The sequence below is a fragment of the Arachis hypogaea genome, chromosome 5, assembly GCF_003086295.3.
Source record: "Arachis hypogaea cultivar Tifrunner chromosome 5, arahy.Tifrunner.gnm2.J5K5, whole genome shotgun sequence".
Classification (NCBI taxonomy): Eukaryota; Viridiplantae; Streptophyta; class Magnoliopsida; order Fabales; family Fabaceae; genus Arachis; species Arachis hypogaea.
In genome coordinates this window covers 94,680,007-94,706,338 of record NC_092040.1, presented here as the reverse complement: position 1 = coordinate 94,706,338, position 26,332 = coordinate 94,680,007, and the positions used below count along the sequence as shown (strand labels likewise).

Genomic DNA, 26,332 nt, shown 5'->3' with positions numbered 1-26,332 from the left:
TTGATTGCGCTTGCTTGTTTTATTACTTTGTGATTGTATTGTTTGTCTTGTTGTGACTTTCTTGTACATTGAATTGAATCTCTTGCTTGCACTATTTGTTTGTGAGTGTATTAAAGTGATTACGAGTTGACATTTGACTGAGGATTAACTATGTGGCTGAGAGACGAAAAAGGTGACTAGTTTTATATTTAAAATTTGTTTTGAGTTTTATATTGAATTCATTTGTATAGCATTTATTATTATTAATAATTGTGATTTAAATTACTACAAATAATTTTCTGGTATTTTCTTATAAGTTGAAACGCGATATCGACATAAAGACTCAATAGTAAATTTATAATAAAGGAAATCAGGTCCGTAACGCCTTACTTTTGGTACGATCATGACGTGCTAAAAGTTAGGGTGTTACATTATGGTATCAGAGCAGTTCGTCCCTGTTAGAGTCTTGGGAATGGACTGACTATGCTTCACTGCATACTCTAATTGTCTGTCATGCGATAGGACTTGTCCTAATGACGAGTTTAAGTTTTAGATGCATGATTGTCTATTGATTAATGCTGTTAGTCGACCGTTGCATTCCTCATGGTATTAAGTCTGGTCAACTTGATACTAATGACTTATGTATATGGGAATACTAATGGATTATCATGGGCGAAATAGAAGTAATAGGTAATGCGAATCACGGGATTTGGGAACGTTAGAGGTTAAGTTTTTGGGGTAAGCTTCGTTTCAACGTATAATCCTTACTTGTGCTAGTGTAGCTTGAAGTCATCTCTTTCTTGATTGCTTGTAGTGAAATTCTTTGTTTCGAACTTCTTTCTTGAGATGTGTTTTGAATAACTCCCGACCATATCTTGTCATTCATAAGATATAATTTTTCTCACGTTTAAAAAATTGAACATGTTAAATCTTTCTGTTTTTTTTTTGACATATTTAAAAGGAAAATTAGTATAAATCTTTTTCAATTTATATCAATTTTTGAAGACGAAAATTTTTATAAATAGGATAGGATGTAAGACCCCATATTTTTTTTAAATTAAATAGTTAATTATTTATTATTATTATTATTATTATTATTATTATTATTATTATTATTATACCTCAGCGAAGCCTTAAGAAAATTAAAACAAAGGAAGCCAAAGGTGGCTTATGCATTACTATATATATATATATATATCATGACATCTAACTTTGCTTTGCTTTGACAAATCATTCTTCCACCAAATAAATATCTTCTCCAATTCATTATGCTAACCGAACTTGTACTTAGGAAGAAAAGAAAGATTTGTGACACCAAATCATCTATTTATCACACACGACCTTAGATCATAACACGTGCCTCCTTTCATTAATTGCACGTATTCCTTCTTCATTCACAAAACCTGATAAAGAAAAGAAAAGAAACACCGTGAGAGAGAGAAGAGAACGAAACCATGGAACCGTGAGTTTCCAATTTCGATTACTTGCGATCTGCAACTTCAATAAAAAATTTAATCCGGTAAAAGTATTCGTATCTTCCTTTTTTACATGTTAGTGTTATTTTTATTTAGTAAAAATCGACGGTGACATAGCTCTTTTGTCCCTTGAGTTTGGCCAACTGAAATTCTAGGAGGCACAAATAATTTTTGACGCTTTCCTCTTTAGCAGCTCGATTAGAAAATTTTTCCGGAACTTTCGTTGATTTCGATCTCATACGGAGGTAGGGGATTTACTTTTAAAGATAAACATTTTTAATTTAGAATGCCTACAAAATTAATTGAATAATTACAAATATATATATATATATATATATTAATAATAGTAATTAATGTTACTGAGTTGTTATTAAGTATTTCGCTGATTTGAGAATTTTTGAGAAAAAGGCTATATATTAATAATAGTAATTAATGTTACTGAGTTGTTATTAAGTATTTCGCTGATTTGAGAATTTTTGAGAAAAAGGCTGGTGAATTGTTGAAGAATAGGGAATCCGTAAGGGTGGTTTAGATCGAATTTTAGAGAAAATACCGACGAAATTTTATAAAATCTGAGGTTTTATTTGAAAAGTTATTTTAAAAGATTTGGTTTTGCAAAATTAAATTATTTAAAATATATTTAGCTAAGAAAAGATTTATTCTATTTTAAAGTTTGATTTATTAATAAAAATATAATGTTTTAAACCCAATCTTTTAAGGAGAGATTTTGTTTTAAGTAAAGATTTGAGCCCAGTTTATTAAGATAAGGAATCTCTGCCACAAGAGAGCAGAGAACAAGGATTTAAAGAATATATTAACTAAAAGGATCTCTGCCACAGGAGAGTAGAGAACAAAGTTTAAAGAAATATATTAAATTAATGAAATGTCTGCCACAGGAGAGCAGATGTGACATTGTTTGGGCCTTAATGCCAAATGTAAAGTGGGGACGCCCACACACTGAAAACTATTTTCCAGATGTACGCTTATTGATTTGAAAAGTGACACTGATGCGGCCTAACCGTACGACTTATAAGCACATTGATGCATCTGGAAAGTCATATCTGGGACTTGTGCCCGGGTAATGTCGGGAGCGGGTAGGCAACCGACACATGAGCTCATGGCCTGCGTTAGGGATAGATATGCATCATGTTGTTTGCACATTTGCATTTGATTGCGCTTGCTTGTGTTATTACTTTGTGATTGTATTGTTTGTCTTGTTGTGACTTTCTTGTACATTGAATTAAATCTCTTGCTTGCACTATTTGTTTGTGAGTGTATTAAAGTGATTACGAGTTGACATTTGACTGAGGATTAACTATGTGGCTGAGAGACGAAAAAGGTGACTAGTTTTATATTTAAAATTTGTTTTGAGTTTTATATTGAATTCATTTGTATAGCATTTATTATTATTAATAATTGTGATTTGAATTACTACAAATAATTTTCTGGTATTTTCTTATAAGTTGAAACGCAATATCGACGTAAAGGCTTAATAGTAAATTTATAATAAAGGAAATCAGGTCTGTAACGCCTTACTTTTGGTACGATCATGACGTGCTAAAAGTTAGGGTGTTACATATAATGTGACTTATTTATGCTTTGTTTGGATTAAAAGAATTTGTAAAAAAATAAAATGCTGGAGAAGAAAATAGATAAAAAAATATAATTTTTTATTGTTTGGATAAAAAAAATTTTGAATGAAAAACATAAAAATGTATGTGGAGCTCATGTAAATTTTTTCTCTTCAAAGTTGCAAAGAAAACTTATGTACAAGTGCAAACATGGGTTAAAATACAGAGTTACCATTTGAATTATAATTTATATATAATATATAAAAATATTAATATAATTTTATTCTATTATAATTTATTTTCTTCTTACTTTTTCTTCCATCCAAGCAAAAAGAAAATTTCTCTATTTTCTTTCCATTCATTTTTTCTTCGTCTAAACACACACACAAAAATATACTTTTCTTTTCATTTTGTTTCCTCTCATTTTCTTTCTTTTTATTTTCTTTTCTCTTATTTTTTATCTTATATTCAAACAATAGCTTAGTGTTTATCTATTTATCTTCTATTAAAATTGTTATAACAAGGATACATGTGACTGTATAAAAATTATATAACCTAAACTTTGATTATCTGAGAATTTATTGAGTGGCTAAAATAGCTCCACGTCACAAACAAATGAATGCTAGCAATAGGGATGATCACAAAAACACCCAAAAAAGGTATTTGCAGAAATTATTCGTAGTTTGGGGTTAGATGGGGACTCGTAAAATCCTCACGACTTGCCATCCGAAAATGGATGGAGACTTGGGATGGCGAACGGGCCACAATCCGTCGGGCTGACCTGCATAACCTGACAAAAAAGGAGGGTTAGGCTGAAAATTTGAGACTGTCAAATTTAAAAAGTCCGCCTACCCCGCACCGCCTAATCCATGAATTTTGGCGGATTTCAGTGGGACGGTGCAAGTTTTTTCGCTAGGCCAAGTTTTTATTTTGTCAAGACCATTTTTTTACAAATTTCTATAATGTTATTAATCTACAAGAGGATGAAAATGATAATTGAAGATGTTTTAAGTTATATTTTGGATTATATTTTTATGTTTGATTGATTATAAACTTGAAGATGTTTAATTATATATTTTAGACAATATTTTTTTTGCTTTGGACATTATTGATTTTATTATTTTGTTTAAGAAAAATTGGTTTATAATTATGTTTATTACATATTTATAATTATAATTTTTTTATATTTTTAGAAATTATAAATTTATTGAAATTATATATATTATTTAATATTTAATTATTTATAAAAAAAAGAGAGCCCGCCAGCTTACCATTAAGCGGGATGGGAGAGAAATTTAAAACTACCTTACTAAGCGGGGCGGGACAGGCTAGCCCACCAGATCGCGGGCTTTTGGCGAGACAGGGTGGGCTTTCCTATTTGTCATCTTTAATAGGGACACAGACATAAGTACCCGCCCTATGGAATAAAATTATTAATTATCCTAATTTATATATACATAAATTCATTTCTTGAATTTAGTAACCCTAATTTCTGCCAACAATTCGAATTTTTCCTTTTTCTTTCAAACTCATTCTCAGCCTCGATCCTCTCTCTCTAACTCACTTTCTCTGCCTCTCAAGTCCGTCACTACGTCGCTCAGTATCGTCCCAAAAAATTATGTAATATTATTATGTTGGATTATGTTTTCTCCTTTTGAAATATTATTTTTCATAACGAATATGTTATAAATTGTGGTGAATTATATTGAGCTAATTATTTTATGATTATTATATTATATCTTTTTGTATTAATTTTTTTTCAAAAGTTTACCGAGGAGATCTACATTCCCTAAAGGGTAATTAAACAAGAACTTGCAATGATGGAGAATGAACGGGGGCATTTTTTTTAAATAAGAGTAGATGAGAAGGGGGCTTCTCACGCTCCTCTGAGTACTCATTACCATATCTAACTAGCAATGGAGATTCAATCTAAGTCGATTTAAGAGGATACGCGTGGACTTCATCTGCATTGGACCTTTAAGGTAATAAACCTAAGTCAGATTTGGGACCCTAACAATAAATTTTAGTTGATCTTGCTTGTATTGAGGTCTTACTAGGCCCAAATATATCTTGGATTAATATTTTGAGTCATTGTTATAACAAATACTATACTATTTAATATTATAACACGTAGTATATGTAAAAGTTGAATATATTTATAAGACATTTTTTTAATTCAAATTAAAAAAATTAATTATCTCTTTTTTAGTTTTAAATATTATCTTTTAATGTAACGAAAAAGTAAAAATAACAATAATAATTCACATAATTAAAATAGATAATTTTAATATATACATGACATTATATATATCAAGGATTATTATATATAATATATAATTTTTTTCTGTAATAATTATTTACATAATTTATTGAACAATTTTTTTATCTTAATATTTAATAAATTAACATACAAAATAAGTAACTTAAATAATCATCTAATACAATAAATATAATAGGGTAAATATTTATTTATTTATTTATTTATTTAATAATAATGAAAAATATGTAAATAGTATAAAATGATATTTTTTAGTATAAAAATAATAATAAAGATTATTAATTAAAATAATTATCTAATTAAAAAATTACGAAAAATTGTTTAAATAATAATAACAAATAAGATCACTATTTTTATGTATTACAAAGTTTATGAAAAATTTTTTTGATAATAAACTAATTCTTAATAGATTATACATTAATTCTATCAAAAAAATAAATAATTAATATATTAAATATTATTATTATGTACTAATATAATATATATTATCGATTATTAAGTTTATAATTAATTTTTAATCTAATTTTTGGTAATTAAAATTAAATGATTGAAATTATTAAATGTTAAATATTTTATGTCTAATCAATTTATTTTTTTATTGAAATTAAAAAAAATAAGCCATTAATCAATTCTAAATTTAAATTTAAATTTGAGTAAGAAAATAAAAAATATTTTAAATTTTATTTAACTAACCAAAATTAATTTCAAAATAAGAAATTATTTTGCACATTATATATATATATTGTGGGATAGTATAGTCATTTGTTATTTTTTAATGGTAAATATTGTCAAATAAAATGGTGTAAGAAATTAGAAGAGAATATATTTATAAATTTAGAAAATATTAATTTATTTTTTAATAGAATAAATTATATATTAAATAACAAAAGTTATTATTGGTTTCTCTTCACACTAACTAATACTCGACGATGGTGTTTTGCTACACCATGTTATCAAGAAATACTAATCGATCTAATAACTTTTATAATGCATTTAAAAATTTAAAAATTATTTCATAAAATGTGAAGTTTTAACAAGTAACAATGTTGATCATATTGTTTAAATTTTAAGAATGAATACTATACCAACAAATAAAATTATCCTAAATAAATTGTCAATAAACTTTAAATTGTATATTGTTACATAAGCATAAAAAATATTAGGTTTAACTATATATATTTAAGTATACACTAAGTATTATTTTAGTCTTTATAATTTTGACTGAAAATCAAAATTGTTCATAAAATTTTTTGAATTTAAAATTATTCTTAACCTTAATTTTAGCTTTAAAATTAGTCCCAAACAATTCGTTTGAAGACAAAATTATCTCTTCGTTTATTTTTCTTATCCATGCGCATCCTTCATCACTCATATAACAGTAACAAGAAAGAGTACTTACTAGAATAGTTACTCGAACGTTTAACAACAACACAAATATAAGGAGTATAGGAAATAAATAGAATATTTGTATAATGGAAAGTTAAAAATGTCAGATTCAGTACTAAATATATTTATACTACTTCATCACACTCATTTTATTTATTTACATCGCAATCTCCTTAACATGAAATATTTTTAATGTTACAAGATTAGTGATAGAAAGTGGCAGATTTCACAAGTTAAAAGGGTTTGAATTGAGCCAGAACAAGTTTGTAAATTTAGGCCTTTTATAGAAAAAAATAACTTTTTGTTATTTGTTATTTATTTTTGAATAAATTATTTGTTATTGTACTACTAATTCGTTAACTATATGGTTAGATTTTAGTAAATTTAATATGAAAAGATACACATGTATAATAATTTTTTTTATTTGGATATTAAGTAAAAAAATTATTAAATATTTTAATATTTTTTTAATTTATTTTTTAAAAATAATTAGAAAATAAGTCAATTATTTAATTAATTAGTTTAGACAAATCTAATCGAATTGAATTGAGCCAACTAAATGTTTATTGTAAAAAAACAGCTAAATTAATTTATCTATTTTTAATTTTAACTAGTTTCTTATAATAAGCTAGCACATCTATTTAACTGCTTTAACCACTAACCAGGGATCATAATATATATATATATATATATATATATATATATATATATATATATATATATATATATATATATATGTGTGTGTGTGAAGTTTCTTTCTTCATTATAATTTTTAATTTTTCATTGAAACTATTCAATTATGTCATATATATATATATATATATATATATATATATATATATATATATATATATATATATATATATATTATTCTTATGTTAATTAGTTAGTTAAGATTGATATCTACATACATAATTTTTTTTACAATGACATGTTTTTACAATTAGAAAAAAGAGTGATTTAAAATAACAAAAGTCTTGGACTAAGATATAGCAGAGAGTACACCCTATTATATAGAGTATGTGTTCATTATTTTTGTTTTTTTTATTTATTTTTATTTTTATTTTTGTTTGTTTGTAACAAACTTCATTGTTGTGGTGCTAAACTCTTTCTTTCGCAATGTATGAGCTTTATGACAGTAGTAGTATCTGGCATTTTGGCAGTTTTCATCACGGAACTTTTATTTGGTCTGCATTTCACTCCTTTTTAGGGTTTTAAATTACAAACTGACAACTGTAATTGTGACCATAGTAATCTAATTAATACAGTGGTTTTGAGAATGTCTATATCTCTATTGTTAGAGATTTTAAATTATGGTTACATTGACATCTTAACAATTTGACCATTAAAATCCTAATTCCATTAAATTATAATTAGTTAAATAAATTTTAGTTAGAGTATAAGCTAAGCTATAATGTATTTTTGCTCATTTCATATAAAAAGTTAATAACAGGCACATATACTGTAATAATGGAACATGAAAAATATTTGGTTCATAATTAATTTTTTTTCTAAAATACTCTTTTATATATATTTCACTATTTTTAATGTTTGAATCAAAGATTTAATTTTTTAGTTAAAATAATATAAGATTCTTATTAGTTTGACTAATTTTATAGTTATTATTAATATACATATTTGATTTGTAAAAGATAAATTGACATACTTATTAATAAACTAGTAATAATAATAATTATGATACAAATGCATAGATATTTACTAATTTTATTTACAACCAGAAGTACAATCAAATCTTTTCATCTAGAAATACAACCGGTAATTTAAAACCTTGGACTCTGTTGCATTGTACATTAGCTAGTGAAGAATTTTACGAATGTTAGTACGGTATCATTTGTAAGCTAAAGTCCAAAGAAGTGGTTGGGAGTTATGACAAGAATCCAATTCCTCACAAAATTTCTCTTTCCCTTGCATGCTTTAAGTAATTTTATTATCGAGTTCATGAGCCACATGGAGCTGCTTTGGTGTTCTATGATTGGTCTTTTGTTAGTTCAGTAGCTCATTTTTTCAAGCAAGCTAGCTACCACATATTGGGTTGACTTTCATTTTTATGTAGAAAAATATACACCACACAATTCTCATGAATGGAGAGAAGGTTTGGTCTAGGTGCCAAGAAATTGTCAACAAAAAAAATAAAAAATTAATTATTTATATAAAATACATATTAAAATAAAAATATTTTAAAAATAAATTAAATATCATATATTTATATATAAATTTTTTATTCAAATAATAACAACATACATGTCATGAGATTCATCATGAAAGTTTTCAAAAATTATTTTAATAATTTTAAATTAAAATAATAGAAAAAATAATGATTAAATTCTCATTTTTATTTAACTAATTTATTATGATATTATTATATTTTTTAAATATATTTATCAAATTATAAAATTAAAATTCTCTTCACATGCAACAACTACCTTGATACATTATTCTATATGTGTTGAACAAAAAAATATTTTTATCATTTGTGTTATGGCCATACACATCATTAAGTATTTTTTTGTCTCTTAGTTTTTAGATGTTTTTTTCTATTAAGACTTTATGAATTCTGAGCTTCTTATATATGTATATGTGTGTCTTTATAAAACGTAACTAGGACTTTAGGACATAGTTTTCTTCATTTTCCAATGGACTGGTGAAAAGTCTAGAAACTGAATTACTATTAATTCATTATTAAATTGTTTTTCATTCTTTGTGTTCATCATTTTACCTACATACAAGCAACTTAAGAAATGGAGATGTCCACCAACTTATTAATATTGGTACCAATCAAGTTCTTAGTAATATTAAAATTAAATTAATATTATATACCTTAAATTAGATAAACTTAATTTTGACCAACATTTTTTGGTGATTATTTTGACCAACATTTGAGTCTGACTAAATAATTTCTATTCAGCCCTACAACTTCTTCTATTTCATTTCTCTTATATATATTCTTAATTTTTTCTATTGGCAAAAGAAGGTTGTTGACTATTTTTTATTGGATTCTAACCTTTATTTTTAGAGATATTTTGATAGATTTAATATATACATATAATATGATATGATTAAATTTTAGTAGTATTTCATGTTAAAACTTATTAATAAATATGACTTTCTAAATATATCCATTATTAATTAATTAAACTAGGATCTTAAAAAGTCAAACCGTGAAGCGTCCTCTAATTGCTAAAAAAAAAATAAGTAATCAAAAGTCAAAATACACTCTAACCAAGTGTGTTAGTAGCTTCATCCACGTGGTAACGATAAATTTACAAAAAGTATAATAGGTTATATGCCCTTTTCAATCAAAAGATACGTGATAATCATGGTTTTATAGCTAACATTTAATTAACTAATTATTTATTCTAATGATGATGATAAATAGAGATCGGTTGTATGTTACATGAATTATTCTACGATAATAAGTTGAAGTACCACTTGATTTAAAAAAATATTTTTTATTTGTCTTTATATTTTTGTTTTTAATTTTTTACTTTTTAAGAAATATAATTAATTTATAAAAAGAAAATTTATTTTTTAAAAATTGAAAATAATAAAAATATATTTAATTGATCTATGTTTAAAATATATTTTTAATATTTTTAATATAATATTCTATTTTTTATTAAATATATAATTTTAGTTATTTAAGTATTTTATTAAGTTAACAATTTATTTTTATACAATATTAAACATGAAATAAATTATTATTTTAAGATAATTAATTGTATTTATATAAATCTATCATTAAAAAATAAGATTAGAAAATAGTAAAAGTTAATCTATCATTTATTATAATTTTTTTAATTCCGTGAACACGTACTTAATACTAAACAAAATATTTCTAACCAATTAAATACACTTGTTTAATACTTTTATTTCCTTTTTTTATTTTTTTTTATTTTTTACTGTTTTTTATTTTTTTAATTAAATTTGAGAGATCTCATCTTCTTATTCTAATATTCATATTAAAAAATTATGTTATTTCTTTAATAAAAATAATTAATAAAATTTTATTTTTTTAAAAAAATTAATCAACATACTAACATGTATCTTCACCTTTTTAAGATGTTTGGATAAATTGGTTAGAAAATAGAAAACCTAGCGATAATACATGAGCACGGATAAATTAAAAAATTAATAATAGAAAAAAAATAACCATAAAAAAAAGAGTTATAAAAATTCGAAATGTTAAAACCAAAACTAGAATTTTTGAAATTAAAATCGTTTTAAAAGTGATAACTGAGAATTTTAGAAACAAATAATTAAATAAATATGTTTTTTATTTTATTCTATTTTTTTATAATTTTATTCAATTTTTTTTTAATTTCCAATCAATAAACACCTAAATTTTGTGGTGATATTAGCATTGTAATTAATATAATACATTAGTCTTAATTATTCACACAGTAATATCACATAGTAGACCATTTTAATCTTAATTTTGCTATTGAATTTATACCCCCACAACAACAATAGGGGCAGAGCATATTGCAATTTAATATAATATATATCTTAGTCAATTCAGATATCCTTACAATAAAGTATATAGCATGATTAAATAGATAATTATTCATGCCAGAAATTTAAATAAAAACGTTTAAAATATTTTTAAATAAGAATATTTGAATTTATTAATAAAATAAATTATTATGTGTTAAATTTTTGACACGTAGTATAAATTAAAAATATTGTTTTTATTAAAAAATGTAGTTATATTTTTAAAATTATTATTTCTAACTTTTATATTAATTTTTTAATTTATTTAAAATTTAAATTTTTAATAACATTTTTATCAAAAGATGGTTTAATCTTGTTATTAATTTTTTATATAAATTTTATAACATTATCTTTTCTGTTTTTATTTTATTATTATTTTGATATTTTTTCATTTTGTAAATTTAATATTTTTTTAAGAAGTGAATTTTTATTTTTATTTATAAATTTACTAATTGTTTTATTTTTGGTATAGCAATTCTCATTTTATTTTTGAATTTTTTGAGTAAACTTATAATAAAATTGAGATTTTTAAAAAATTATTTTATATTGATTTAAGAAATACATCATTGTTTAAATTAATATTAGTTAGAATTATTATTTTTTGGTCTATTAGTTTGAATAAGTTAATTATTTTTTTTAGATTTTTTAATTTATTTTTTATTCAATTTTATTCATAGTTCACACTCTTATTATTAACCCATTTTTTAGAATTTTTTTTAGTTTTGTCCAAATAAACAATTTTAGAAAAAAAATATTTTTGCCATTTTTATATAAATGAATGGCCCTATTCAGGTCAGATATATGAATCATCAAGACAAAGTAGTTTTATCAAAAAAAAAATTTTGTATATTCATCTTTTTATTTTATTGTATATTATATTATTAAAGTTCAATTATTTTTTTAATCTCTATAGTTTTATTATATTTATAATTAAATTTTTAAAATTTAAAAATTTTTAGTTAAATTTTTATACTATTTTAAATTTTATAATTAGATATTTATCAAGTCCAAAATTTAAGAGTTAACAAAATATTTTAAAAATAAAAAGACATTAAAATTTAAGAATTTAGTGGTTAAATATACGTATTTTCAGTTTAAAAAGAAATTTTGGTTGATTCTAATATTTTTTGTACGACAAAGACTTAATTATAAAATTTAAAATATTACAAGAATCCAATTAAAATCTTTTAAATTATACGGATTTAATTATAAATTTGGTAAGAAAATTGGGACTAAAAAAAGTAACCAATTATTAATTTATAAAAAAATTTAATTTATATTTTAATATCAATAAAATATCAAAATATTATTATAATTTATCTAAAAAATACTTTATATTTTATATGTATGCATGTCCCGTGTCATGCAAGATTTTAAAATTCGTGTGTCAACGTATCCGGTCTCAGTATCTGTACATCATAGATTTTGCCTTATGAAATGTCCTAAGATTTTTTTTTCTATCTATTTTTTATGTTATTTTTTTCTTTCAATTGTACCTGTTTTGTAAATATTTGAAAATCTCCTTTTTTTTATTTTGTTGGTTCTAAAATTTTAGATATTATATTTATTTTTCTATATTACCACTGTTATGTTAAAAAAAATTCAAAGTTAAATGCTAGTTGTTATGTACTCTCAAAACTCCCAACTCATAATCAAAGATATTAATTACTAGTGGCTGCTTAGATTTGTATATTTAATAGTCGGTCAAAGATAAAATAATTCAAAATTTAAAGTTTGGAGACAAAGATTGATAGATTCATAAAATTAATTAACATAGTAATAACTAATAACCCACCAACTTAATAATTAATAAGAAGAAGAAAAAGAAGAATTTATTATCATGAGAAACTTGCTTAACCAAATAAGCAAGCAAACAAAGACAAATACACTTTTAGTTTCAACTGATGATAAGTCATGAGATATATAGCTAGCTTCACAATATGTTCTTAATTAACTAATTAATCACCCAAGTAAAGAATCATGATATATCAAAATGGCCACCAACCATTTGAAAAAAGGGACTCTAAGAAGGGAAAGAGAAACAGATTAATAATTATTTAATTTGTTACTGTTGTGATTTTATTCTTTCCATAAACTTGCAAATTCTTTCCAATGCAATCTTCAAAGTGTTCTCAGACATGTTTGCAAAGCAAACCCTGAACCAACCAGGCTCTAAACAATGGCAAGAAGAACCAGGTGAGATGTTCAACTTCACCTCATGAAGAATTGCATTCCATAGCACCAATTCGGATTCTCTTGACGTTTTATCTTTCAACAATGGGCTCAAATTCATCCAACAAAACAGCCCTGCGTTCCCTTTAAGGCATTCAATTCCTGCACTCTTCAATCCTTCAATGATCATCTCGTACCTCTTATTCAACCTCTCTCTATTGATCTTAATGTAGCTCTTAGTGAAGCTCTTGTTTGACAGCATTGAAGCTAAAAGATTCTGTGTTTGTGATGATATGAGTGTAAAACTCGACATTCGTCGAGCAGTGGTAACGACTCTGTCGTTGTAAGAATATATTGTTCCAACACGGAATCCTGGAAGGCCAAGATCTTTCGAGAGGCTATAAACAATGTGAACCCTTTCAGCCGAGTTCTTGTAGTTTCGCGACTCAAGAACTTCTGCCACGCTGACGAATTCGGACGAGGAGAATGCCGAGCCGGAGTAGATTTCGTCAGAGACTAGGTGGATGTTCTTCTTTGTGACAAAATTAAGAAGCAACTCTAGAACTGAACGTTGGATTGTTATGCCCAAAGGATTTGAAGGATTTGTTATCAGAATTCCCCTCACTCTATAACTCATTGATTCTGCATCTTTGTATGCTGATTCCAATGCTTGTTCTGTTATTTGAAAGTTGTTTGAACTATCACAATGGATTGGAACAATGTTCACACCAGTTCTCCATCTCAAATCTCTATCAAATCTGCAAAATTAGACCAATCAAATCATTAGTCTTAATGTCTTTCACATTGAAGTAGAATTAAAGTATAAGTTTGAAATCATTCGAATTCTTATTCTTACCCAGGGTAGTATGGGGTAGGAACAAGAAGAGCATCTCCCGGGTTTGCGAGGATGAAGGTTAAGAGTTCATTGGCTGCAGTTGCACCAGCAGTGAGGACAATTCTATCAGGATCAAACTTTGCTCTATTCCCTCTAATTTCTCCCATGAAGCTTGCCATTGCTGATCTGAATGATTTTAGTCCGTGGTAGTCTTGGAACAATGCATTTTCTTTAAAATTTGTTTCTAATGCTCCTTTTGTCTCTTTATGTTCTTCTATGTACTTCTCAAGTAAATCAAATGAAACCTGAAAAAGTTCATCATAATTATTATTATTATTAGCATGTTAATTAAATCATCAAAACTACTATAATAAAAGACAGGAAATAATTAATAAACTTACTTGATTTTCTGCTAGGCCCATTTGAATAACTCCTGAGGGATTGGTGAATTCATCATATGGATTTTCATCGTAGACTTTCCAACCAGCAAAGTAAGGAGAATCTTCACCATGTGTATTAGAGATAGCAATTTTTGAAAGCTCTACACAAGGTTGTTGATGTTGTTGTTGCTCAATTTTAAGACCCATAATTGAGTATGTTCAAAAAGTGTGTATCTTTGATTTCAGAAAGGTGAAAGCTGAAGTGGGTCTATAAGAGAGAGAAACAAGAGAGGATGTGTTGAATGAATGATGAAAATTATATGCAAGTTTTGGCACATATATAGCGTCTGTGATTTAAGACATAAAGAAAGGGATCACTAGTTCAACTTGGATGGCGCGTTGAGAACAAACAATCTAAAGGAAAAAAATATATTATATATTAGATATTAATTAATTAATTGATTGATTGATTCTGTAGTGTGAGCGAATCAGAGCGTTACTAATGCCTTTTAAGGCTTTTAACAAAAAATAGTTTATCTGTTAAGACTTAAGAGACTTTGTGACAACTGTGTGGCTAACTTCTGCAATTTGCATGCCATACCAGATCCACACACAGAAAATATATAGTGGTTTGAGGCTTGATTTTTTTCATGCTATTATATAGGTTCAACCTTTAAGATCCACACACAAATACAATTAAGTATATATAATCTTAATGGTAGTTTTAGAATATAAATGTAATTACATTTTAACAGTTTACATTACATGTTATCTAAATTATTTTTTATTAACAATATTGTAGATTCAATTATAATTAACTTTATAATATGAGTACACAAGAAGTACATAAATGTAACTACTTAATAAATACTTTTTAAGTTTTTATTTTAAAAAACTTTAAAAAAATAAGAAGAGTTCATTTTCCCCTCTCTCAACCTTCACTCTTTCTCTTTGTTTGGTTCATTAAGTCATCAAAATTACATCTTGAACAAATTTTCTTTTCAAAGTGAAAATCTAAAAATTATTTATAAAAATGTTTAAATTTTATATGTTTCTTGTAAAAAAAATTTTCAATTAATAATTTTATACGTGACTTTAGAATATAAATGTAATTACTATCACAAGGACTAGTTTAAATTCGTATTGTTAAAAAAAATTCAAACAACTAATACCACTCTATCAATTCATCTAAGATTATAAATTAGACTAAGTAGTTAATTCACTTGTTCATTTAAAAAAATATTAAAGAATTTAAATCTTATTTTATATATACAATATTTTATTAACTAATAATAAATTTTTAATATACTAAATTGAGAGATATTATATATAAAAATTGAATCATCTTTTATATAAATAATCTTATATTTTAAATGTATCTTGTTGTAAAGAGTTTTTTCTGAAACAAACCATATATGGACAATTCAAAAGTCAGGCTTATTTTATGAGCTTTTATTTTAATTAAGAATAATGAGAGCTAATTGATAATAAAGATTAAATTTTAAATAATATTTTTGTTATAAAAATGTTAATTAATATCATATTATAAAATTATGTTTATTAAAAAGCTTAAATAATTAAATAGAATTTTGAATAATTTTATATCCAATATTCAAATGGTTAATAATTTGTGTTATAATGTTATTTAATATAATAATTATATTGTTGAATCATTTCAAAAAATTGGGTGAGTTTAATTCTCCATAAAAAAAAACGGATAATATTCTCAATCTATGACTAGGTAATCAAATCTCCTTGCCAAACAAACACCAAAAAGTTCCTTTTTGAAACCAAATCATGCATCAAGGTCCTTAAGACGAGGTTCTAATAATACAAATTATTATTAATAAACAAGGATTTAATTTGAGGAGCTCTATCTCTCTATTTTATTAGTGGTATATATAGTAGTTAAAGTGTCTTGATGACATGACAAAGATACCACGTAACCCAAAAGAGTGATTAAGATTCTGATTTTGCAAGAAGCTACGACAAAAATAGAAGCTCTTTAGGAAGATATTCCGACCCCACATTGCATTAATAACACAACAACAGAATTTAATAATTTTATAAAGCTTAAAAGTTCCCTACCTTGTTATGTGAATTATAAGTAACTTAATTACGGGATTGACTATAGCTGTATATTTTGTATATCTATTTAAGAGTTGTAGAATTCATCAAGTTGCATTGCATCAATAACCATGCGCGGTGCTACTTGTTTTAGTTGACTTGTTTACTCCTTCACTTCCTAAATTTTTGTAGCAACAAATTTTCTATTTATTTGTTTGTTTTGCAAGATTGAAGGGAGCTGAGTCAAACCCATCATAGGCGTTAACTTTACCTTTGTGCATGTAGATATACATACACGCATAACAATTCTTATAAGAAAAAAAAGAAAATTTAAACTAGTAGTATGCTTTTATTCATGTATATTCAAATACACGTACAAACAAGAGCTCCCGTTATTAGAAGGAAAACTAATTCTAATGTATTGTCTCCATGGTTATGATCGAGAGTTCAATCAGATTAATCAAATACGGACCATTAAATTAATTTGGTTTAGGATAAAAAATAGTTGTGAGAAAATCGGTAAAAATAAAAAAGGTCAAAAAATTAGTAAATCAAAATTAATTTGTTTTTTAATATTTTACTAGTTTATTTAAAATAATAATACATAAAAAATATTTTAAATATATATTATATAAATATATTATTTATTATATCAGATCTAATCTCAGGTAAATATTGATTAAATTTTTGAACCTTTAAACTTATAGTTTTACTATTGATTTAATGATTGGTTTAATTTTTATATCCTTGATTGTCTCACATTTATTTATTAGATAACATTAAAATATTATTTAAATGGTTTAATTTAATACATAAATAATAAAAAATTTATATAATTACTATTCAATCATATTTATAAGTTTATATGACTTTTTAAATAATATATTTTAAAATTAATTATTTTTATTAATCTAATAATACATAATTAATTATTTATATAATTTTTTTATACTAACAATGCATAAAATTTCACTCGTATCTAATTAGGTTAATAATAATTATTATAATTTAATTAATTGTAAACCTAATAATTAATTTACCTTAATAATAATTAGATAGAGTGAAATTTTTATAATTTGATTAATTTACCTTAATTAATTTTTATAATTTTTTTATACTCGTATCTAATAATAATTTGATTAATTTTTTATTGTAATTAAGGTGATACTGTTGATTGTAAACCTAAGTATAAAAAATTGATTAATTTTTTATGATTAATTAAATTTTTTAATGAGGTTTCGATCTCTAGTTTAAAAATATTTAATCATGTTTCTACATAAAAAAATGTAATCAAGTTCCCATATACCACAATGATTTATTATTATAAATTTTTTAATTTAAATGAATAAATAACTACATTGATCTTGCAAATCAGATGATAAAGACCTAAGAGTATATATAATTGTGGATAAACAAATAGCATATTTCTACTTTATTTCATTTAACAACTACTATATTCGTATGAAGATTCACACTACATAATTTTTCTATCCACCTAAAACTTCTCCTGTCATGGAAACCAGATCAAGGTTTAATTTAGAGAAGAAACTATAATCTATTTTGGTTAAACTTCTAAAGGATATCAAATACATACCAAAACAAATCGCTTGGAGCATCTACGTGCAACTCACTTAACACATCTTTTAATTATTATTATTATTATTATTATTATTATTATTATTATTATTATTATTATTATTATTATTATATGATAGGTTAAAAATATTTATGTAATACACATATATAGGTCACTGAAGTCTAGTGATATTATTCTTTATGTTGTCATACTTACATTATTATGCTGAGAGAATTATTATCAAATTATGATTTAATTATTTTATTCGTCTCTCTAATTTTATTGAATTTATAATTAGATTTATATATATATATATATATATATATATATATATATATATATATATATATATATATTAGCTTTTTATACTACTTTTAATTTTGTAATAATTAACTCATTTTCATATCAAAAACGTTAGAATTAACGGAATTTTTTTTTCAAAAATATGTAGTCAAAGATCTAATTAGGTTTTTCATATAATTACAAAATTAAAAGTAGTATAGAGACCTAATTAAAAGAAAAAATTATAAAAATCTAATTATAAATTTAGTAAAATTATAAAGATCAACAGAATAATTAATCTAAAATTATTTATTTTAAAAGTTTAAGCAATTAATAAAAATATTATTAAAAATATAACTATTAATATATCTTCTACTATTAATTTTTAAAAAGAATATTTTTATATATAATATCATATTTTTTATGATATAAATATCCACCATTCGATTCTTCTTGACTCTAAGAAAAAAATTTTAGTATGAGACTAATAAAAAAATTTATATAAAAAATTTATGTAAATTTAAAAGATACTGAAATTAGTAAAAAAAATTAGAATCGATAAATCTGAAAACAATTTTAACAAAAAAAAAAAAGGAAGAAGATGGTTGCCAAGTGAATTTCTTTTGGATACTGCTGTCGAGAAGTATCTAGCGCCAGATTATGTGTCCGAAAATTAAGAAAACGTGCAATTCTTTTTTGGTTCTTCTATAATAATTGTAAGTAGGCCTAAGTTCAATATTAATTATTGAAATAGCAGAATTAAACAGTGAGTGAATATTCCACTAATTGCAATTAAGACTGATCCAAGAATGCTTAATGATCATTTGACCTTCTATAAAGGTGCAATTATTAGGAGCTTAGGAACTAGGATATCCACTTGGATATGGATATACAAAAAAATTAATTTATTATATCTACATGCACAACTAACATACAAGGCTTAGGGGTTTGGAAACTAAAGATATTTGTCGGGATTGTGTTGTTTAATATTAGGCAGGGTGAATACCGATCCGGTTCCTAATAATTTTTTTTTGGTTTAGCTAACAATTAATTTAAATATATAACTTAAGAAAATTTTCATTAAAAATATAAAAAAATTAAATTTTTAATGTATTTATTTTATATTTATTAAATAAAAATATTTAAAATTTTCTACTAATCATATGTTTATTGTGCGTTCTTAGAATATATATTAGCTAAATCCTAATTTTGTTCAGGATTATCAGCCATTCAAAAAAAAATCTTTTCAGTTCTTGACTTTTAATCTTATGAGATTAATTAATTTTTTTATCAATATTTTTTTAATTAATAAAGCATGTTTACATGGTTCATTAATCAACTGATTTATTCCTTATGTGCAAATTAAGATTCACATATTTTTTTGTCAGAGACTTAGTTATATTTTTCGAATAATTGTTAGAATTATTTAAAATTTATTCTCTATTTTTTATAATTTTTTTATTATACATTAATTAAATTTATTATATAAAAATTGCTAAATATTAGTAATTTTTATTTTTCTAGTTATAGAAATTGAATAAAAAATATATATATTAATAAAAATGAGATTTTTTTATTGTAGTTAATAGTCTTATCTATTTATTACAAATTATTCAAAAATGTTAAATTTTAATTCTTTAATATTATATCTATGAGACCTACTACACATACAAGCATTTTTGGCTTACAAGCTATACAAGTTGGTGTCCAAGAAAAAACACGCGCACCACTCCTTTAAAATTGAGCGTACAATGCACGCGTTCATTATTATTTATTATAAAATATTGTATGTATTTTAATATTAATGAGTGTATATGAATTATAATGATTAATTTAAATTGAGTACACCTAAAACTTAACATAATTTTAATAATATAATATTTTAACAACTTTTTTAAATAACAGTAAAAATATTAAAAAATTATTATCTTTCATTTAATTTTTATAAATAAAAAAATAAAGATATTAATATTTTTCAATTCTTACATGATAAATTTAACCAATTATATATAAAAAAGATAATAAACTAAAGACTAAAAATAATTCTAAATAGCCTCGGACAACTCTCAGACAACGATGTCTCCAACTAAAAAAATCTGTTAATTTTAATTAATATTTAATGAATAAATTATCAATTTAATATATCACATAAATATGTTTTATTAATTTAAAAAAATATTAATAAAAAATTAATTAATCTCATAAAAATAAAAAATAAAAATAATATTCTTTTTGTTGAGAATTTTATTGTTTTTTGGAATAATTATTAGGTGGTTTAGAAATTTTTTTCTATATTACGTAATAATAAAAATGATGAAGGCATGATATGATAAGAGAAGAATATGTATATGGTTAATTATAAAAAAATAATGAATTAAATTAAGGACGTGGGGCTCGATGAATATGCATGTGCTAGAAGTAGAAGAAAGAATCAAGAATAGATATGGAGTTGAGATGGTGAATCTTAGTGGTTATTAAAGACAACGTGACTCAAGGGATCATATGACGATATATGGGCGGCTACTTGGCTCTATAACACAACTATATTAAGCAAGGTCTACATACCCATATCATGCATCCGTTTTTTTTAATTTATAATGGTCTTGGGTGTGTTTGAAAAATCTGTTGGAAAAGAAGAAATACGTTTAAATTTTTTGAAAGTTTTAACTTTTGGTTTGACAATTTTTTTTTATGAATGTAGAAGTAATTTTGTTGCCAAAACCACGTTTACAAGAAACAACTATTTGTAACTTCTGTGTTTTTTTAACTGGTTTTTAGCCATAAATACTAACAATTTATTTATCCTTTACTAACTTTATCCTTTATATATGTTATTGTATTATTTATAAAATTCTTGTTATTTCTATTTATATGAATTCTATTTTCTATTATTTATTTTTTTTCATCTATTTGTTTGACATTATACACTTTTATAATTATAATTTTTGTGTATTATGTTTGTTATTATATTTTTATAATATAATTTATTAATTCTATTAGGAAAAGTAAATTAAATAAAAAATTAACTGTAAATAATAATAATAGTAAAAAATTATAACATACTAAACAATGAGTACTAAAAATACTAAAAATATATTATATAAAAAGATCACCAAGAACTTTTAGATTTGTTTCAATCACTATAAAGTAAATATTTAATTTTTTTTATTATTTTCAGTATTCTCTTTTATAATTGTAATTCTCGCATACTATATTTTAGTGTAATTTTTTTATAATATAGATTATGATTCCATTAAAAAAGATAAATTAAATAAAAAATTAATCATAGATAATAATAAAATTATAAACGTTGGATTCTAAATTAATATTAAGAATAAGATTATTGAGAGTACTAGAATAAGAGTACAATGTAAAAAATACTAAAGTAACATTTAATACTTAAAAAAGGTAACATATTTGATTAAATATTCTTTTATATATATATAAAATTTATATTTTATTTTTATTTAAAAATATATTTTATCTATTTTTATATGTTATTTTTATTTTAGTAAGTAAATATTAATTTTATTATAAAATTAACTAATAAGATGTATTTAAATATCTAAATTAAAATAATAGGATAATATAAAAAAATTTAAGTTGATGTCTATTTTAGTAATTTATTATTTAAAAGTAATTTTAAATGGTATAAGTCAAACAACATTTATTTTACTATAATCCATTTTGATACAAAAATTACTAAATATAAATCACTTTAACACAAATTTACTTTTGATCAAAATCAAGTTTGCAAAATCAATTTTATGCACCGTCCAGACGAAGACAAGACGGTGTTCATAACGCCGGGGGAACCTTCTGCTATAAGGTGATGCCATTCGGCCTGAAAAATGCAGGGGCAACATACCAAAGGCTGATGAACAGGATATTCCATGACCTCATAGGGAAGACAGTTGAAGTCTATGTGGACGACATCCTCGCGAAAACAACGCGACCAGACGACCTCCTGAATGATCTGGCAAATGTATTCACGTCCCTCCGACAACACGGCATGAGGCTGAATCCCCTCAAATGTGCCTTCGCCATAGAAGCTGGAAAGTTCCTGGGATTCATGATAACCCAGAGAGGGGTAGAAGCCAACCCGGAGAAATGCCAAGCGATACTCCAAATGAAGAGCCCAGGCAGTATCAAGGACGTCCAAAGGTTGGCAGGACGGCTAACATCATTATCCCAGTTTCTCGGAGCATCGGCAACAAAGGCCTTACCGTTCTTTAACCTCATGAAGAAAGGGATAGCGTTCGAGTGGACACCCGCATGCGAGGAAGCCTTTCGGCACTTTAAGGAAATCCTAGCGGCACCCCCGGTTCTCGGGAAGCCAAAGGACGGGGAGCCATTATACCTGTACCTCGCCATAACAAGAGAAGCCCTGGCCGCAGTTCTGGTGCGAGAAGAAGGGAGGGCACAACAACCAGTCTATTTCGTAAGCAGAGCCCTACAAGGGGCAGAATTGAGGTACAACAAACTGGAAAAGTTAGCTCTAGCACTCCTGACCTCCTCGTGGAGGTTAAAACAATACTTCCAAGGTCACCAGGTTGTCGTAAGAACGGACCAGGGAATCCGACAAGTACTTCAAAAACCCGACTTGGCGGGAAGGATGATGACCTGGTCCATTGAACTTTCCCAATACGACATACGGTACGAACCCCGGCAAGCCATCAAGGCGCAGGCGATGGCAGATTTTCTAGTAGAGGTAACGGGGGATCCGACCGAAGAAACGAACACACAGTGGAAGCTCCACGTGGACGGAGCCTCCAACCAGACGTCTGGGGGCGCCGGGATCATCCTGGAAAGTCCGGTTGGAGTCGTATACGAGCAATCGATCAAGTTCGAATTCCCCATTTCGAACAACCAGGCAGAATACGAAGCTCTTATAGGGGGCTTAACCCTAGCAGCAGAAGTCGGAGCAACGAGGCTGGAAATATGCAGCGATTCTCAGGTCGTTACCTCCCAGGTAAACGGGAGCTATCAAGCCAAAGATTCGTTATTACAAAAGTACTTGGAAAAAGTCAAGGACTTAAGCCGAAAATTTGAGGAGGTCACGGTCTACCACGTGCCAAGAGAAAGGAACACTCGGGCAGACCTCCTATCAAAATTGGCCAGCACTAAACCGGGAGAAGGCAACCGGTCTCTCATCCAAGGCATGACGAGGGAGCCGGCAGTCACCTTGCATTTATCAAAGCTGGGTTCTTCATGGCTAGACCCCATCACTAGCTTCCTAGAAAATGGCAAACTCCCTGACGATGAAAAGGACGCCGTGAAATTGAGAAAGGAAGCAGCTAAATATGCAGTCATTCAAGGACAGCTATTCAAGAAAGGATTCAACCAGCCCCTGCTGAAGTGCTTACACCCCGACCAAACGGACTACGTCCTCAGGAAAGTCCATGAAGGCTGCTGCGGACACCACATAGGAGGCAAAGCCCTAGCAAGAAAACTAATTCGAGTCGGATACTATTCGCCGTCAATGATGGCAGACTCCAAGGAGTTTGTCAAAAAATGCGTCAAGTGCCAAGAGAACGCCAATTTCCACAGGGCGCCGGCCTCCGAGTTAAGCCTGTTAACATCCTCCCGACCATTCTCGCAATGAGGAGTCGATCTCTTGGGGCCATTCCCAGTCGGTCCCGGGCAAGTCAAGTACCTCATAGTCGCCATTGACTACTACACCAAATGGATAGAGGCCGAGCCGCTGGCCAGCATATCCTCATCCAATTGCAGGAAATTCATGTAGAGGCAGGTGATAACGCGATTCGGGATCCCAGAAGTTGTCATCTCGGACAACGGCACACAATTCACCGACAAGAAGTTCACGGAATTCCTCACCGGCCTGGGCATAAGACAAAAGTTCTCCTCGGTAGAGCACCCCCAAACAAACGGACAAGTGGAGTCCGCGAACAAGATCATCCTACTAGGACTCAAGAAGCGATTGGATAACAAAAAAGGTGCTTGGGCCGACGAGCTAGCCTCGGTGCTCTGGTCTTACCGAACAACTGAGCAGTCCTCTACCAAGAAAACTCCTTTCCGACTAACATACGGATTAGACGCGGTGATACCCGTGGAGATTGGGGAACCAAGCCCCCGGCTACTTTTGAAGGGAGTAGAGGAAGCCGTGGAGAAAGACCTAATAGACGAAGCCAGAGAAATGGCCCATTTGATGGAGACAGCGCTGAAACAAAGAATGGCCCTACGCTACAACACCAAAGTGCTTAAAAGGGAATTCGGGCCGAACGATCTCGTCCTAAGGCGTAACGACATCGGCCCTCCGACCCCAGGAGCAGGCAAGCTGGCGGCAAACTGGGAAGGCCCCTATAGAATCAAAAAAGTGATGGGTAAAGGCAGTTTCAAGTTAGAAAGACTTGATGGCAAGGAAGTCCCGAGAACATGGAACGCGAACAACTTGAGAAGATTCTATTCCTAGCACATGAGGCGACATGCCGACCATTCGAGCTAAGTTGTTCATACGCAAATTTGTACTAGTTACGCCCTATGGGCCTTTTATGCGATTACCGAATAAGATATACTTGTGCAAACTCTCTCTTTTGTTTTGTTCACCTTTTCTAGACAACCCACTCCGCAATCGAATTCATTACAACTCGACAACGACGCGCGGCCCCGGGACTGATCACCCCGGGAGCCCATCAACTGCCGCAATAGCAAATGGCTACACTAAAAAGCCACGACCCGATAATATAAACGACAGCTATAAACCAATAACGGTTAATAGAAACGATAACATGACCAAGCGAATAAGGAAATATTAACTACAATAAAGCGGGCAAACGACCAAAGAAGTCAATTGTTCACAAAAGCCAAAACAAAGCGGCTAAACCAAAAAGTTTTATACAGAAAAAGAGAATTCATTTCCTAGGAACGTCAACAATCTTGCCATCCTTGATCACCTTGAAGACGCCAATCGCCGACGTGTCGAAGTCAGGGGAAACAATTTTAACCTGAGCCTTGAGGGTCTCCTCGGTCGCCAGGATTGCACCCTTCCCCTGCTTGACGACGTCCTTATACTTTGTTTTCAACGCTGCCAGTTCAACCTCCACAACTTGCTTCTCCTTCTCAATCTCGGCCACCCGTTTTTGTGCTGCGCCGACCTGACTCTCTAAAGCCATTTTGCGATCGACAAGACGTGAAACCGTGGCGTCCGACTCCTCCAACTTCTTCTCGGCGGTAGTGGCTTTCTTCTCGGCAGCAGTAGCTTTCTTTTCAACGGCATCAAGCTTCTCATTTGATTGGGTCAGCTGCTCCCGGAGAGTCTCAACTTTACTTTTAAGTTTGTTGTTAGCCTTTCCAGCAGATTCCAACCTTCTACGAAGGGACTCCATCCTAGATAGCTCGAACTCGGCCTTCCGAGCTGTCACTGCGCCGCGTAAAAGGGTACAGTACATCCACCTCGCCTGCCCGGCGAGGGATGACTCATGAAAATGCTCCTCAGTACCAGGAATCAGCTGGGATCTATGAAGTTTCCGGCATCAAAATTCCTCTCCATGACAGTAAGAACCCCCTCAGGACTGGACGACGTCTTTCTTTTCCTCTTGAGGCTAGGAACCTCTTCCACCTCGTCGTCGGCATCCGGGTTAGATGTCGAACCCCCGGTGCCGATCACCTCACAGAAGGGAGAAACACGAACCGCCTTGTCACCTTGAGCCGAGGTGCCGGTCTCGCCAACCTCAACCCCTTGTTCCGAAGCGGCCTTGTCCTCCGGGGGAACGGCAGATTTCTCAGCAGCAGACTTCTCATTACCTCCCTCGTCGTCACTTGCACACAGGAAGGTTTGAAACAAGTTAGGGAGACCCGT

The 26,332-nt window shown here is 27.7% G+C and overlaps 1 protein-coding gene across 1 annotated transcript; it reads right to left on the bottom strand.

Moving 5' to 3' along the window:
* Window positions 1-13,013: 13,013 nt before the first annotated feature.
* Window positions 13,014-14,918, bottom strand: LOC112802033 (1-aminocyclopropane-1-carboxylate synthase 7). Its single transcript, XM_025845024.3, has 3 exons — window positions 14,610-14,918; window positions 14,230-14,513; window positions 13,014-14,131 (listed from the first exon to the last, which is right to left on the bottom strand). Exons 1-3 carry the CDS (start codon window positions 14,793-14,795, stop codon window positions 13,267-13,269), a joined length of 1,335 nt encoding a protein of 444 aa, XP_025700809.1. The 5' UTR covers window positions 14,796-14,918; the 3' UTR covers window positions 13,014-13,266.
* Between the last annotated feature and the right edge of the window lie 11,414 nt (window positions 14,919-26,332).

Excerpts from the sequence above, each read along its gene's own strand:
- LOC112802033 (XM_025845024.3), bottom strand. The coding sequence starts at position 14,795 with ATGGGTCTTAAAATTGAGCAACAACAACATCAACAACCTTGTGTAGAG. Across the intron at positions 14,514-14,609 it reads TGGGCCTAGCAGAAAATCAA|GTTTCATTTGATTTACTTGA; the intron begins GTAAGTTTATTA and ends GAACTTTTTCAG. Across the intron at positions 14,132-14,229 it reads CCTACCCCATACTACCCTGG|ATTTGATAGAGATTTGAGAT; the intron begins GTAAGAATAAGA and ends CTAATTTTGCAG.